This window comes from Echinops telfairi, unplaced genomic scaffold, assembly GCF_000313985.2.
Source record: "Echinops telfairi isolate 266 unplaced genomic scaffold, ASM31398v2 ScPeMD7_57;HRSCAF=196, whole genome shotgun sequence".
Taxonomy (NCBI): domain Eukaryota; kingdom Metazoa; phylum Chordata; class Mammalia; order Afrosoricida; family Tenrecidae; genus Echinops; species Echinops telfairi.
Window position 1 is genome coordinate 877,142 of NW_022103955.1, and position 16,977 is coordinate 894,118.

A 16,977-nucleotide genomic window follows, 5' to 3' on the forward strand; every position below is an offset into this window, starting at 1 on the left:
ACACTCTCACGGTCTTGTGTTGATGGTCTTCTTCATCTAGATGTTTGTCTTTGTCCTTTTTAAGATTTAGTAAATCTATCTCTATAAATTCAAAAACAAAACAAATAAGTGTCAGTTAGGTTGGCAGAGAACAATGTCAACACAAGGTTGTCCACTGAGAAAAAAGTCTTTTGCTGACATGTTCTTGAGGAAGCAGCAAACAGCCAAAAAAGCCTTTGCCAGTAACACAAATATATCTCAGGGGATAGTAAGTAGTAAGACGCATACTTCCCGTTAGGGAGTGTATAAAAGGTTTATACAGTGTGGTAGTTAAATAATCTATTGTCAATTTGGGACTTCAAAGTGAAGGGGTAGAGTTTAGCCTGTCAATCAGGTCACAATTGATGATCTGATTTGGAGGCACCACAGAGATAAATAGCTCACTGGAAGCTGGACAATCACACACTCCCTGCGAGACATTCCTGTTGCGAAGACACATGGAGCTACACTAGAGCCCTGGAGCTGAAGTAGCCATGTGGAGACCCCTGTCAGCCCTGAGATGGTTCCATAACCACTGGATCCACAAGACAGTCCACCCACTGACCTGTGAACTTCCTGCATTCGGCATCATTGCATATGTTGTGCGATTCTGAAGAGAAATTTATAGTTTGGTATCAGACATATGGGCTAATATCAGACTTATGGACTTGATCTGGGCTGGGCTGGGATATTTTCTCAATATTCAATTGCTCTTGTATATAAAGCTCTTTCTTATACACATATGAGTGTCTATGAATTTGTTTCTCTAGTCTACACAGACTAACACATAACAGCAAGAAGGAATGTAAGGGCTAATTAGTCCACACAGCAGTACAGAGTGCTCAGTTCAACTCACTTTTTGAAACAGTTAATATACTGAAGGTCCTTCAACTCACTCGGGCTGCTGGTCCAAGGTCGAGGAAGCAGAAAGGGGAGTCTGTCTCCAGGCAAGACAGACAAAGGCAGCAGACAGCAGGGTGGGGCCAGCAACAGTCAGTAGTGCCAGCTTAGTGAAGAAGGCCCTGATGGGATCTTGAATTCAAGTGATGTATTTACAGTGACACAATCCACCAGCCTTGAGCTCAGGTGATATATGCATCAGCTGCATGGCAAAGCAGTTCTCAAAGGAGCCTCAAACTTTAGTGACATGATCCACAGGTAGGCTCAACCCACAGGTAGTACAGCACATAGTTGAGGCAAAGAACTCGCTCAAGCATCATAATGCTGGTCTGATCACCAGGGAGGAAGAGAGCAGGGATGCCAATCATGGAAAGTATTTATCTCAGTTGTCCTCCAATCAAGCTACGACCTAATTAAACTCTGCCCACATGTTCCTATGGAGGCCTAGTTGGCACAATAAACCTAACTATCGATGTGAGCATGCCAACTGTCTCTGCCATGAAGTATGAAGTCCATGCTTGTACCTGTCTCTTTACCTGATCCTACTTTCCCTAGGTTATTCCACTGAACTATATGGAACTGCCAAAAGATAGACAATAAAGAATTACTGTGACTACCTAAATTCAACCTAATACATATGATTAGGATAGTCACATAGGACTTGTGACTATCTACATATTTCAACAACAAACAATTTGACATGAACTCTTCTAATTCTGTTCAGTGTCTGGGAGATCAAATCATAGATATAATAACTATAAAAATCTGGTTTAAAAATGGAATAACCAGGAAAAAAACTCTAACAAAAAGCTGAGGATATTACAGCATATAGCTTAGCTCACATTTGATAATAACACTTATGTAATGTCTCTAATTGTTGGGTCTATTTCTATTTGCATAAATATAATATGCCCGTGGTGCTTTTAAAGAGTGGCTGGTGGTATAGTGGTTATGTGCTGGTTGGGCTGGTACCCTCAACGTCAGAAGTTCTAAACTACCAGCCACCCCAGGGGAGAAAGATGAGGCTTTCTACTCCCATATAGAGTTACAATCTCAGAAACCACAGGGGGAAGTTCTACCCTGTCCTGTATGGTCACTATAAATCAGAATCAACTCGATGGAAGTAAGTTTGTTTTTGTTTGTTTGGTGGTATTTCGGGTAAAGGTTGGGCTGCTAACCACGAAGGTGGTTTAAATCTCACCAGTGGTCCACAGGACAAAGTGAGGCTCTCTGCAGTGAGTGTGGCTTCGTTGTTTTTCATATTCCTCACTTTTCTCTTTTTATCTGACATTTTCCATTGAGGGCCATAGTTTAAAAAAAAAATCTATTTTATGCATTAAGAAGGTGTTGGGCATGGCAACAATGACTGTGGGGCCTCCTCTCCCTAAAAGCTTGGCCAACCTGTTCCCCTCCCTCACCCTCAGCCCATGTCCTCCATTCTCCCCTGCCTGCAGGAGCCCTGTAGCCATTTGTTGCATGTGGCCTACTGTCTTGGTGGCCAGTGGATGTCTGTTCTGGGTTCTCAGATTCCGTGTCACTTGAGGTCCACAGTCAGGCTCCCAGCATCCTCACAAGAAACTTTGATGTTCCATCAGACCCAAAGCACAGAGCAAGCTCTGGATCCTGCATGCAGAGCTTACAAGGGTGGAAGTGGAGATGACTCTGTAAAGGAAGCCCTGACCCAACACAGAAAGAAGGCCCTCCATTCACACAGCCAAGCTTTATCCAGTTCTGTCTGCTCTAAGTGTCCTTCTCTTCAGAATAATACTCCATAAATGGACCCATCACAGTAGAGTGCATATCATTAAGTCTTAGCTATTATTATTTATATAATCATATTATCTATTTAAAAAATTCATCACATGGTCTGAAAAATAAGCCTAAACAAAAAACCTTCCATTTTCACATAATGCCAATGTTTGAGTAACAATCTGGTCTTTGGAACCTAATCATATCAGTGTATTTATAATGTATTATTGTTTAGCAAAATTTGCTTCTTCAAGCTGTTGGGTTATTTCCTTAATATATATATATAAAACTTTTGGGCTACTCACTTTTTATAATTAGAAGGCTATTATGATTTTAGAAAAATGGAAAACATACACTTCCCCAAATAATTTACTTATCATATGTTTTGTTGGACACAATTATTTGTGACACCCTTCCTTCTAAACAGGGTATAACCTCCATATTTCTAAACAAGAATGGAGAAAAGGAACAAAATCAAGTATCACAGAACACACAGGAGGTTACAATGAAGGCCACATGCAAAATCCTACCAGTAAGAAGATTTCACTTTTACTAAATTGAGAGGTTGGGATACTTGGAAGCCAGAAAGGGAGAGCCTGACCTAGCATTTTGGGTTTCAGTACAACTTCTACATGCTGTAAGAAACAATGAGAATGGAATAGCCATGCTGACCTCAGGTAGGCGGTTCCTGAACTCTCGGTCCCGTCTTCGGGGCAGATGTTCCTCGGGCTCCGCATCTAGTGACAGAGCATCCAGATAGAGGTTCTCACTGGCTGAACACCTGTCCGACTCCTTCAACTTGGACAATGGCTGGTCTTCAAAGGGGATGGATTCCACATCGGTGCAGGGCCACATGCCCTTGGTTCCAGGTACACAGAGGCCTCCTTGGTCAGGGAAGGGGCAAGGGCTGCCTTCTTTCTGCTCACAGAGGAAACTGCCACCTTTCCGGGGACTGTTTTCTTTCTGCAACTTGAAAGTAGTAAAAGGGAAAATAATTATCCTCATACTTTCCCCTGTTGCTCTCCCTAAGGCCATATTTTTTCCACAATTTGAAATTATGTAAGGATAAACTTGAAAGACTTTGAGAGACTGACCTTAATTTCTAAATGTCATACATAATATGACACATTATACCATATGTCACATATCTTTTGCTCTTGAGTCAATTCCAATGAATATCAACCACATGTGCTACAGAGTGGAACCGCTCCATAGGTTTTCTTGACTATAGTCCTTACAGAAGCAGGTTGCGAGGCCTTTCTTCTGTATTGCTGTTGGGTGGGTTAGAACCACCACCCTCTAGATTGGTAGGTAGAGGTTGTTACAATCAACCTCTTGGTAGTAGTTACAAATGCTTAAAAATTTTTTTTAACCCCACAGTCTTTTTTTGTTTGTTTGCTTTTTTAAACACGTTTATTGGCACTTCATCCACAGATCATATAATTCAGTAATTAGTCATATCAACAAGAGTGGTACAATCATTAACACAATCAATTTTCTTTTTGGTTGTGATTTTCTTTTTTTTGTAAATCATTTTATTAGGGGTTCATACAACTCTTATCACAATCCATACACACATCAACTGTGTAAAGCACATTTGTACATTTATTGCCCTCATCATTCTCAAAACAATTTCTCTCCACTTAAACCCCCGGCACTAGGTCCTCATTTTCCCCCTCCATCCCCGCTCCCCACTCCCTCATGAGCACTTGATAGTTTATAAATTGTTATTTTGCCATATCTTGCCCTGTCCGACGTCTCCCCTCACCCACTTTTCGGTTGTCCATCCCCTAGGGAGGAGGTCACATATAGTTCCCTGCAATCGGTTCCCTCTTTCCTACCCACTCTCCCTCCACCCTCCTGTTTCGCCACTCACACCACTGGTCCTGTAGGGCTCATCCACCCTGGATTCCCTGTATTTTCAGTTCCTATCTGTACCAGTGTTCATCCTCTGGTCTAGCCAGACTTGCAAGGTCGAATTTGAGTCATGGTAGTGGGAGCACGGAGGAAACATTTAGGAACTAGAGGAAAGTTGTATTTTTCATCGTTGCTACATCGACCCCTGACTGGCTCATCTCCTCCCCGAGACCCCTCTGCAAGGGGATCTCCAGTGACCTACTAATGGGCTTTTGGTCTCCACTCTGCACTCCCCCCATCATTCACTATGGTAAGATTTTTTGTTCTGATGATGCCTTATACCTGATCCCTGTTAGAAAATTTATCTGCAAATGGAAAATCTTTATTATCTAGCACAAGTGTACTCAGCTTGTTTAGACTAGAATACACATGTTATACAGCTTTGAGTGCCATGGTCATGGGAACTACATATTTATAGCATTTGTCCAATAGCTCCGAGTTCGAACTTTTCACTACTTAGTCAGCAAAACTGGGGGAAAAGCTGCTCAGTGTTCCTAACTTTGCTGGATAATTGAACAGAAAATCCAACTTGGAAAAACTTGTACAAGCTGAGAGTGAGTCTTGCATTGTGTCTCACCTTCGACACAAAGGGGCGACAATTCAGTCCAGGTGTCACTCTCCCTCAGCCAACATATCATGCTTGTGTTAAAACATTTGTCACTGTGCTTTTTATTTGCATAAAATATCGTAACCCTGGTTCCAAAGAAAGTTAGTGTAGCAACAGTGAAGCTAAGAGGAAAACTATGAGAACCTTGACAGAGTTAACGAAATCACTGTGAAATTGAATCAGGTCGCCATCTATCTGATTTGGTAGCTGAATACAACACATGGCTAAGTCAACAATATCAGTAATTTGGAAAAAAAATGCGATGAGAGTGACTGAGGTAGTGAAAGGTAAAATTGTTACCCACAAAACAAAGACCGAGACCATGTAAGACATTGAAAAGTTACTGTTAATTTGGATAAATCAGGACCAACTCGCTGGTGACAGCGAGATAGTGATATGCAAGACGGCTAAAAGCCTCGATAAGTGATAGAAAGTCCTGGAAAAATAAATTTTTAAGTGTAAATTTTGGGCTTAAGAATCAGTTATTTGGTTTTCCATTATTACCTAAAGGGAAAAATTTGTCCAGCTCTATAACTTTTTGGTGTTCTGTCATGAAGTTGGGAATGAATTGAGTTCTACAACTGAGAAATCCCTGTAGTTATTTTTAAATATAATATTGTTAAATAACCAGGAGCCCTATTGTGAACTGGTTACATGTTGGGCTGTGATCCACAGGGTTGGCAGTTAGAAACCACCAGCAGCTTCGCAGGGGGTTAGATCCATAAACAATTACAATCTTGGAAACCCACAGGGTTGCTATGAGTCAGCATGGCCTTGATGGTAGTGAGCTATTGTTCAACGACTTGTTTAGAGTTAACTTTTGGAATTGCCTTCCAAACTTAATGCACACTCAGTGGAATGTCATCTGTGACAGCAAAGGTGTGAGGCTGAATTTGACTTTCCTAACTCCACACAGATCATTTGGAACAGGTCCTACACATAACTTGAGTTATCAAATGGGGCTGTGATGGTTTAGTGTGAAAAACAAGATGTATTTTGCTTGAGAAACTTAAAATTTAGCTGAAAAGGGAGTTGCAAGATGCAACGTGGCTGAAAAAAAATGCAGGACATGATTTTTGGGGTTTTTTTTTGACTAAGCCGTTATAGGAGAAAGTAAAGCTAATGTGAGTCAGGGAGACATGAGTTGGAATCATGCTTATATGACTTCTTGGTTGGCTGGCTGAGTGAATACCCTAAAGTCTCTCCATTGCAGCAAATCTGTAAAATGGGAGTGACTGTCTTCCCGCAGCAGTACCCACTACTGTGTTGGTGAGACCACCTACTACTGTAGGGTCTTCCCTGTTCTCTTGGGCCATGGCTCATAGACCAAGCCTGCCTTGACTAGTTACAGGCTGGATGTAGATCCTGGAGGGTATATTTCAGGAGAGAAGCCAGTATAGAGTTATAGGGTATGTGTTGCTGTGACAGGAGGGGATATGGCAGGCCGTGCAGCTGCCCTCATTCCATTGAGGGGCCTTTACCTGTGGTGTGAATTTCACTCTGCATTTTTTCCTTGTTGTTCTTTGTCCTAGGATGTCCAAGAAAACAAGGTCAAGGCCTGAGGAAGCTGTACCAGAGCGCCCTTAGGAAGATCTTTGCCATAAGACGGCATTATCAGACCATCTCTTGGGTAGATTGCTTTTTTAAGAAATAAATTATATGAATGACTACAGTAACATTTTAATTTGACCTGAAGGAGTGGCAGAATGACTTTAATAGTTAAATGTTGAGATGGTGCCAAGAAATTCTATAACTCGCTTGGAAGCATATCAGTTTATGTATGTAAAAGAATATCTTTTTAGACTATACCTTTGTGTCCTAAACATTCATCCTCATGTTGGACATAAGCATGGCCTATGTACAGCCTAGATCAAAGCCATGTGATATAATGGAGACATGGATGCTGACTCAATTTGAGTAATTTCTTGGGTGGTAAATCAAGTCTCAAGAGCATCAGCCCTTTGCTATGAAGCCCTGAGGGTCTAGTGAGTTATGTGACTGGCTACTAACTTCAAGACCAGCATTTTAAACCTATCAGCTACTCCGTGGGAAAAGGATACGTTTTTCTGTTCCTATAAAGATTTTCAAAGGCTTCTGGGAAGATGGAGCTGATGTAGAGTCCCCTATGTAGAACTTCCCTTGTGTATCCAAGAGATCAACAGGTGAGGAGGCCAATTCTGGAAATTTAGATGTAGGAGCTAGACTCTCAGCAATCTGGAATTTTTTTCCGACCTCCCACTTAGATTTTCACCTACGGAGAAAGCAGCAGAGTTAGCTATGCTAACTCCCCTATCTCCCCCGTCTCCTCACCCCAGGATGTTTTTGCCGATCTAGCTCTCCGGTTTCTGCCTATGGAGAACGTAGTGGAGTTCATGGTGGCGTCCCTTCTCCGCTAGCTGGTGGTCTCTCCTCTCTCCTACCATAGCAGGGTTAGTTACGTGGCGAGTGCCAGCCTCTTCCCTTCTCCCCTAATTCTGAGAATTGCCAGCATGAGGGAATATCCCAAGCCAGACTCTCCCCCAAGTGCAGCCCCACATCACTGCGGACCTCTGAGAGCAATGGATGCTAGAGTGCAGAAGCCCACAGAACAGAGACTGCATAGCTTTACTCCTTTAGAGTCCCGCTCCTCCCCTCCTTGCAAGGGTGTGCTCTCCAGACATACACCCAGCTCATGCTAAAGGGATCTAGCCCCAGCAAGAGAGGAGCCCAACTTGAACCCACTGTGGGTTCCAAGAGTATATTGGATTTGTTCCTATTTTCTTTTGAGGAAGAAACCACGAAACTCTTTCCTACCATAGAAACTGGAACCCAGCATTCCTGGGTTTCTCAGATGCTCCCCACTCCCCTGTCTAGGCAACTGGTGGACCCTGGGGCTCACTATCCTTTGCAGGATCACCTCCTGATTGGAATTTCCCCCTCCCTGCCACCTTGGGCCCCCACTCCAATAGCCTATTTCCATCCTGGGACCATATTCGAAGAGCAGAAAGTACTGATTTGTGCAAAAACTCAGACTACCCCTTTTACCACAAACACAGTAACAGAAGGGCTGCACTCTCCCTATGTAACATACAGGGTTGTTAAGTGGCTCTGATAGATGGCTTAATATACCCCTCACCTACCCTAACCACCATTAACTCTTCCCCCACCTCAGTAATACACGGCCCTGCACCCCCTACCCCAGTAACACACAGTAAACTCTCTTATAACCTCCAGAGTCACAACACATCTCTTGTCCAACACATCAAATATTACTATACTCAGCAAGAAGACATCCTATGATTAATACCACCACTCAAAAACAGCTTATATCCTATTCTTCCTATTGGTGACCGTCATGAGGTGCAATCTATACAGCATCCTGGAGCAGGCATAAACAGTGAATAGACCTATTAGTCACGCGATCACGGAGCTCCAGACCAACTCAGTAAAACTAACCCACTGTCCCTGAGGTACAGCTTAGCACAGTCCTTAATCTTTGGCTTTTTTTCTTTCAAATTTTAGTACCCATTCCCCCATCATTGCAAATCAGGCACTTTTTGAGTCTAATCTCCATTCCTTTAACCTACCAAATAACACTACCCAACACCTTCCATTTCTTTACCTACTATTCCTTTCTCTCTCTCTCTCTCCCTTAACACTTCAAACCTAGTCTGACTGCTCCCCTAAAACCATCTAACACTGTTCTCCAGATACTTACTACAAACTGTTCATCACCCCTCTATGGGTAAACAGAATTAAACGCTCCCTAACACCCAAATAGCAACGCCAAGAAGTCAAGAAACAAAAGAAGCACACACACAAAATAAAAGAAGAAACAGATGACCCAATTTCAACCAGACCTAAATGTAATGCCTGAAATTGAACAGGCTATGGATTTACCAGAAAAGAAATGTAAAAGACTGGTGATTGCACTCATGTAACAGTTGAAGGAAGAGTCTGAGAGACAAAGTGAAACAACAAAAAGGCTCGTAACCTAACTCCAAAAAGAAACACAGAAACCAAACCCTACAATATCAGAGTTAAACAACGCTACACAGGAAAAGCATGCTACTATAAAAGAACAGAGAAACAACTGAAGAGGTGGAAACCTGAATCAGTGAGCTGGAAGACTAATCTGTAGATTCCAACCTAAAAGAAGAACAAATAACAAAAAATGCACAAGACCAAGAAAAGATTGAGAACAATGTGGGACACAATCAAAAGGAACAACCTGCATTGTATAGGGATTCCAGCAGAGGAAGAAGCAAAAAAATCCACACAGAGAATTATCCAAGAGCTGCTGCAAGATAATTTTCCTCAATGTCTACAGGAGGAAAATATAGGAAGCCAAAAGAGCTCCGGCAAAGATCGCAAAAAGAAAAGTCCCTAGCATAGCGTAGTTAAGATGTCTAATATCAATGGCAAGTAAAAAATACTACGAGAAGCCAGAAGAAAAATGATCAATTATATACTAAGAATAAGCTATTATAATGTCCCAGCACAAGCCATGCAGATAAGAAGACAATGGAGAGGCTGGAGGAAAAAAATTGTAAACTGAGGTAGCTAGTTTATTGTGCCAACCTGGCCAATAAACACATGTTGGATTAATTGAAGGGTGGAGAGATAAATGGCTTGGAGAGCATTGCCTTTCTTGTCTCTTGCTCTTTGATCATTGGACCAGTGTGCAGCTGCCTTGCTTGTTCTGTGCCTCCATTTGCAAGCTGCACTACCTGTAGGACACCTAACCTGTGGACTATGTTGTTGTAATTTGAGGTTCCTTCAAGACCTGTTTCGCCACACCATTGGAATTTACATCTCTTAAGCTAGGGACGGTCAGACCTTGTCATCTGGCTGACTGTTGGTGACCTGCCTTGCTGTTTGCTGCCTGTGCCCAGACAGCCTGAATTGCTCTACAGAGGACTACCCAGCAGTCCTCAAGACTTGAAGGACTGCCAGTGTCTCACAGGAGTGAGTGGCACTGAGCCATTTGTATTGCTTTATAATTTAATTAACTGTTTATTTCTTATGTTATACATCTATCTATCTGTATAAATATATATATATATATAATTATTAGCATTCAGATTTCTAGAGAACACTGTCTAACACATCAACCAGAATCTTGTACCCAGCAAAATGATCACTCAAATATGATGGAGAAATAAAAGTATTCCAAGACAAGTAGAACCTAAAAGAATTCACAAAACAAGACCACCACTACAAAAAAACAAAACGCCCAATTAGGTACTATGACAAACCCCAGCAGCAACAACACATAAACCTGAATCCAACATACAAGACAATTCCTAACATATAAAGCAAATGGCAGTAACAGATACACATGTATCAATTATATCACTAAATATTAATGGACTAAATGTACCAGTAAAGGGACAGAGAGTAACAGAATGGATGAGAAAACAAAATCCAACAAAATGCTGACTAAAGCAATCTACAAAGTCAATGCGGTGCCAGTTCAAATTCCAAATAAATTCTTTAAAGAAATGGAAAAACTAATGACCAATTTGATATAGGCAGGCAAAAGATCCAAGTAGGAGGCTTAGCACTGCATGAACTAAAAACTTAATACATAGCCACAGTAGCCAAAACAGCCTGGTACTTGTACAACAAGAGATGCATAGGCCAATGGATCAGAATAGAAGACGTAGCTATAAATGCATCAGCCTCCAGCCATCTCATCTTTGATAAAGGACCTAGAAAGATCCAATGGGAGAAAGACAGCCTCTTCAACAAATGGTGTTGGACAAACTGGATTTCTATATGCAGAAGATTGAAACAAGACCCATACCTTTCCCCATGCACAAAAATGAACTGAAGACGGATTAAAGACCTAAATATAAACCCCAAGCTCTAAGGATCATCAAGGAGAAGGCTGAAACAAATGTAAGGGCCCTATTTCAGGGCGTAGATAGACTACCAAGTATAATGGAGGAGGCACACTCAGCAGAAGACAAGATAGATGACTGTGACATGCTGAACTCACGTCACATATGCACGTCAAAAGATTTCATCAGGAGAGTGATATGAGAGCCAACAGATTGGGGGAAATAATTTTACCAATGACACATTGGACAAAAGGCTAATTACCAAAATATACAGAACTCTCTAACAGTTCAATAAGAAAATAAGAGACCCAAGTAAGAAATGAGAAAAAGGCATGAACAGAGTTCACCAAACATGAAGTACAAATGGCTAAAAACATATGAAAAAAATGCTCATGGTCACTAACCATCAGTGACATGCAAATTAAAACCACAATGAGTTGCCACTTTGTACCCACAATGCTAGCCCGTATTAAAAACAAACAAACAAACAAACAAAAAACACCACCAGAAAACAACAAATGCTGGAGAGGATGCGGCAAGATTGGAACTCATATACACTGTTGGTGGGCTTGTAAATACATATAGCCACTGAAGAAAACAATGTCAATATTTAAAGCAACTGTGAAATACAATCCAGCAATAGCACTATTAGTAATATACCCTACAAAATCAGAGACACAACACGAGTGGATGTATGCTCTCATAGCAGCCCAGTTCACAATGCCCAAATGCCCAAGAGTGGAAGACGGGACAAAGAAACTCTGGTGCATACACACTGGAATACTATGCATTCCTGAAAAACAGTGATGAAAGCATGAAACACTACGTGACATGGAAGGACCTGGAAACCACTTTGCTAAGTGAAGTAAGTCAATCACAAAAGGATTGAGTCTGAGTCTACTACTATATGTAGTAGTATACTATACTACTAAATATGGTCTGAGTCTACTACTATAAGAAGGAACATCAGTTAAACAAATCTTAGGGACTAATTTCTGAACAAACAGGGAGAACTCTACCTACTGGCCGTGATCATATATCACTTCCCCCTTGCACACCTCACAAGAGCCCACTTGTGGGAGGAGACCTCACATTATCTGGGGTCACTCCTTCAAAAGGTGGAAAATGGAAGATGAGCATCCACTTGAGGCTATACAACATCGAGACAAGGCTGGGGGTAAGTCAATGACACCCCCTCCCTGCCTCATAGCAATGGAAGGAGATCCTTGCTGGAAAACCAAGTTCAGAACAGGCATATGGGAGCATCCACATTTTGGAGGAGATGCTGATATTTCTGTTGGTAAGTATGGTGGGTGATTGGGGAGAAATAACCTCACATTGGGAAGAGGTGTTAAACAATGATTATAGGGAACCTAGGGGGACAATGGGCCAGATTTTATGTTCCTGGGTAGGTTCTACGAATACATTTCTACCAACCCTTGGTACCAGTCAGCACTGGCTATGCTGACTGTGCAGGCAGCATAGCAGGGACTATATCATAAAGACAACATAGAGATCCAGCTGAGTGAACTGAGCCCTGCCTCGAAGTTGCCTGCACCCTTGGACTATAGACTGGGGGGTTGGGGTGCAAGAAGAAGCAGAGATTGGCCACCTGTGGAAGTGGTGGTTATGGGACTGTGGAGGGAACCCCTGGCTTCGTAGGTGTCCAATGGAAAGGGACCGAGAGTCACCATGTATTTAGTACTCTGATGTCCCCTCTCAGCAACATGACAGGTTTGGGTCTGTTGGGTAGGGAGATCTGCACTTGGAAGAACTCACCCAGGAAGGTTCCCAGTGGCACCAAGCCCCACACATAGGTGAACAGAGCTCAACAGACTGGGAGACTGAATTGTATAAAGCAACAATTCAAGGTTGACCAATACTCACATAGACACCTCATACCTCCTGTCTGGAGTCCTGTGCCACTGGGAAAAGGGATGTTATTAATGTAATCAATCGCCTTATTCCTCAGGGGGATGACTGACCATGCTGTACTCTTGTGTTTCTATGGGTTCTTGTTCTCCTGCCTTTAGTTTTGTTTTTTTTTTTCCTTTGGTTGATTTTCTGTTTGCTGGCTGGTTTGCTTTTGGTGCTGGGGTAGCTGGGGTCTATGGAGGTTTGATTTTGTCATAAGACAACAGCCAAAGTAAACCTCAGCCATGCATATTCCAGGGACAATGGATTGATCTAGGCTCCTACTTAACTCTAGCCCCATTCCAAGAAGAGTTAGTTCTGATAACATGGCCCTACTCAATACTCGCCTTCATGAAATGATTACTTAAGACAAGGCTGCTATAGCAAAGTGTCATAAAGAGAGCATATGGTGTCCTGCTATAAAAACTGTCATCGTGCCTGGGGTCTTAAAGGCTTGTATTCAAACAAGCAGCCATCTAAGTGAGCAGCCAACTAAGCCCACATGGAATTAGCACACCAGCTTGTGTGATCCAAAGATGACAATAACAAACTTCAAATATGACAAAGGGAAAAGTATCAGAGCTAAAATTGTGAACGCCCAATTTGGGGAAGACAATGGGAGCCCAAAACCCATCTGCAGAGTATCTAGTAAGATTAAGCTGATGGTATATCCCCTATAGCCACATTTCTTCCCAGGCTTTTAAAATATTGATGGTGGTCTTTTCTTTTGCACTCATTGCATTTCTTTTATATTACTATTGATTTATCCTTACCATTTTATTTCCTTCTGGTTTTTTTTTAAATCGTTTTATTATGGGATCATACAACTCTTATCATAATCCATACATACATCAATTGTGAAGCACATTTGTACATCCATTGTCCTCATCATTTTCAAAACATCTGCTCTCCACCCAAGCTGCTGGCATCAGCTCATTTTTCCCCACCTTCCCAGCTCCCTCCTCCCTCATGAACCCTTGATAATTTACAAATTATTATTTTGTCTTATCTTGCACTGTCTGACGTCTCCCTTCACCCACTTTTCTGTTGTCCGCCCCCCAGGGAGGAGGTTATATGTAGATCCTTGTAATCAGTTCCCCCTTTCCAACCCACCCTCCCTCCACATTCCCAGTACCGTCACTCTTACCACTGGTCCTGAAGGGATCACCTGCCCTGGATTCCCTGTGTTTCCAGTTCCTTTCTGTACCAGTGTACATCCTCTGGTCCAGCCAGATTTGTAAGGTAGAATTGAGATCATGATAGTGGGGTGGGGGTGGGAGGAGAACATTTAGGAACTAGAGGAAAGTTGTATGTTTCATCGTTGCTACATCGCACCCTGACTGGCTCATCTTGTCTCTGAGACCCTTCTGTAAGGGGATGTCCAGTAGTGTACTAATGGGCTTTGGGTCTCTACTCTACATTCCCCCCTCATTCACTATGATATGATTTTTTGTTCTGATGATGTCTGATACCTGATCCCTTCGACACCTCGTGATCACACAGGCTGGTGTGCTTCTTCCATGTGGACTTTGTTGCTTCTGAACTAGATGGCCACTTACTTACCTTCAAGCCTTTAAGACCCCAGATGCTATATCTTTTGATAGCTGGGCGCCATCAGCTTCTTCGCCACATTTGCTTATGTACCCATTTGTCTTCAGCGATCGTATCAGGGAGGTGAGCACACAATGATATGAGTTTTTGTTCTTTGATGCCTGATAACTGACCCTGTGGCACCTCATGATCACTCAGGCTGGTGTGCTTCTTCCATGTGGGCTTTGTTGCTTCTGAGCTGGATGGCCGCTTTCCTGTCTGTTCTTTATTGTTTCTGTTGGGTTTACCAGTTTGTGAAGCACAGAAGGATTGGAGGCATAGAGATAATAACTGATGCAAGGGTTTGAAGGGGATGGAGGGATGGGGAGGGTGAGGGGATTTCAGGAGTAAACAATGAAGTCTGGAGGGGGAGAGAACACTAGAACTGAATGTGATTATACAACTCATTTTAAAGGTGATTTAATTTAGGGGCGGATAAAGAAAGAAAATGTTCTAAAATTGATTGTGGTAATGATTATACAATTCTTCTTGATATGATTGAACAATTGAATTGTATGATATGTAGGTTATGTACCAATATAACTTTAAAAAAATTTACAACTTCAGAAACCCTAGGGAGAAGTTCTACTCTGCACTACAGGATCGCTGTGAGTCATAATGAACTATGTGGCAATGAATTTATGAGGGCAGAAGAATCCAAGAGGCTGGTGTTTAAGCATTGGTGTCTGAGGTGGACTCACAGTCATCTTGGAGAGCAAATAAGTGCTCTAGGTCTTAATAGAATCCTTTCCAGCCGCCACTCCTTGCCGAAGGCACGGTTTTTAAAAGATGCTCAATGCTTTCTGAAGCAAAGGAAAAGGAAAGCTTTTTACTGTGTTCATCTAATGAATGTCAGCACAATTTAGTCTCAACTAAATCTCCAAGCTATTTTGGGCAAGGATTTAAAGTGCAAGAATCACATCTGAAGCTGTCAATGTGCTGAGAGTGCTAGTAAAGCAGCAGCAGGAACGACTAGAGAGGAGAGCTGGGAAACAGTGTGCGCTCATCGGGAAAGTAGGAGCTCAAAAATAGATCCAAGAGGCCAAGAGCAGCTTGCGTTAAAGCTGGAAAGTGTTAGGTTTCCTCAGAATGAATTAGAGGAGCTTTGGCAGCAGGTCCCTGCTCTGCAGATGCCTTTGGGGGTACTGTTATGGAAGAATGGGGCTGTAGAGGATGGGAAGGTTTCCTAAGGCATTCATCTCAAACTAGGAGGCAACATCCTTGTTTGTCAAGTAGAACCTGACAGTAGACCAACTTTCAAGGCAAATACAGCAGAAGATTCACATTTCAAATACTACAGCAAACAATAAACCATCAACAGTGTCATTTTACTGAGAATGGTCGAAAGAGAAAAGAGCATTCTGCAAACAGGTTGTGGACGAAGGGCCTTTCGGGCGGCAAAGGCAACTGTAGTAAGGGAGTTACTAGAAAGAGCCCGCTAGTATAAGCTTTCCTTTAGTGTTGTTAAACACAGCACACAGTCCGACCCAGTCTTAGATGCCTGTCAATCCTGAGGGAAAATGTAGTGTTTCTCCATACAATCCAACCTGGATTGATACAAAAGATGGGATGCATTGCGTTATCAGCAGCAAGTCCCCAGTCCAGCATCATATAAAATGCCTTTTGGCACAGACATTATGTGGGGCTATAACCACACTGGATAAGCATGAAGCATGTGTTGTAAAAGTGGAAAATGGATTTAGTGCCACTTTTATCTCACAATCTGTACTAGATTATCACAGTCAAGGTTCCATGGCTTACCAAGTAGTCAAATTTTGAAGGCATACACTATCAAATAGTTTATAAAGAATGTTCAACTGCATTTTTATTTACTCATGGCATGTGTAGCTAAAAGTTAAATGAACAAGTAACCCACGAGCTGATTAAAAAAAAAAGACAAAGCTACACACACGTACATACATTAGCTAATTTTTTGTCTTACAGAAAAAGCTTGTAATTGCTTTACTTAACTTTCCAGATTTGGCACCAAGTTGTTTTTTTTTAAAAATACTTTAAACCAAATGTATTAAAACTCCAAAAGCAAAAACACAACAGTGTTCTATGAAAAATTTAAAAGGAGCTGTTAGTAACACCAGTTTTTCTCCCTCAAATAATTATCACAGCATTGAAGTTCCTGAATAGGACATATATTACACATTTTTTCTTCTTCTTCTTTTTTTTTTTTTTGGTGTAGGATGGGGATTTTTCTTTTCTTTTTTTAAAAAATTATTTTATTGAGGGCTCATACAATTCCCATCACAGTCCATATATACATCCATTGTGTCAAGCACATATGTACATTTGTTGCCCTCATCAATCTCAAAACACCTGCCTTCCACTTTAGCCCTTGATATCATTTGCTCATTTTCCCCCACCCTGCCCACTCCCCCCTTCCCCATGAACCCTTCATAATTCATAAATTATTATAGTTTTGTCATAAGTTACACTGTCCGACGT

The 16,977-nt window shown here is 41.8% G+C and overlaps 1 protein-coding gene across 1 annotated transcript in view; it reads right to left on the reverse strand.

Annotated features, from left to right (window-relative positions):
• MTCL1 (microtubule crosslinking factor 1) overlaps positions 1–16,977 on the reverse strand; it is a 204,170-nt gene that overhangs the window by 18,696 nt on the left and 168,497 nt on the right. The window contains 1 exon segment of the mRNA XM_045290812.1: positions 3,340–3,636. Within this exon segment, the coding sequence (XP_045146747.1) occupies positions 3,340–3,636 (297 nt within the window).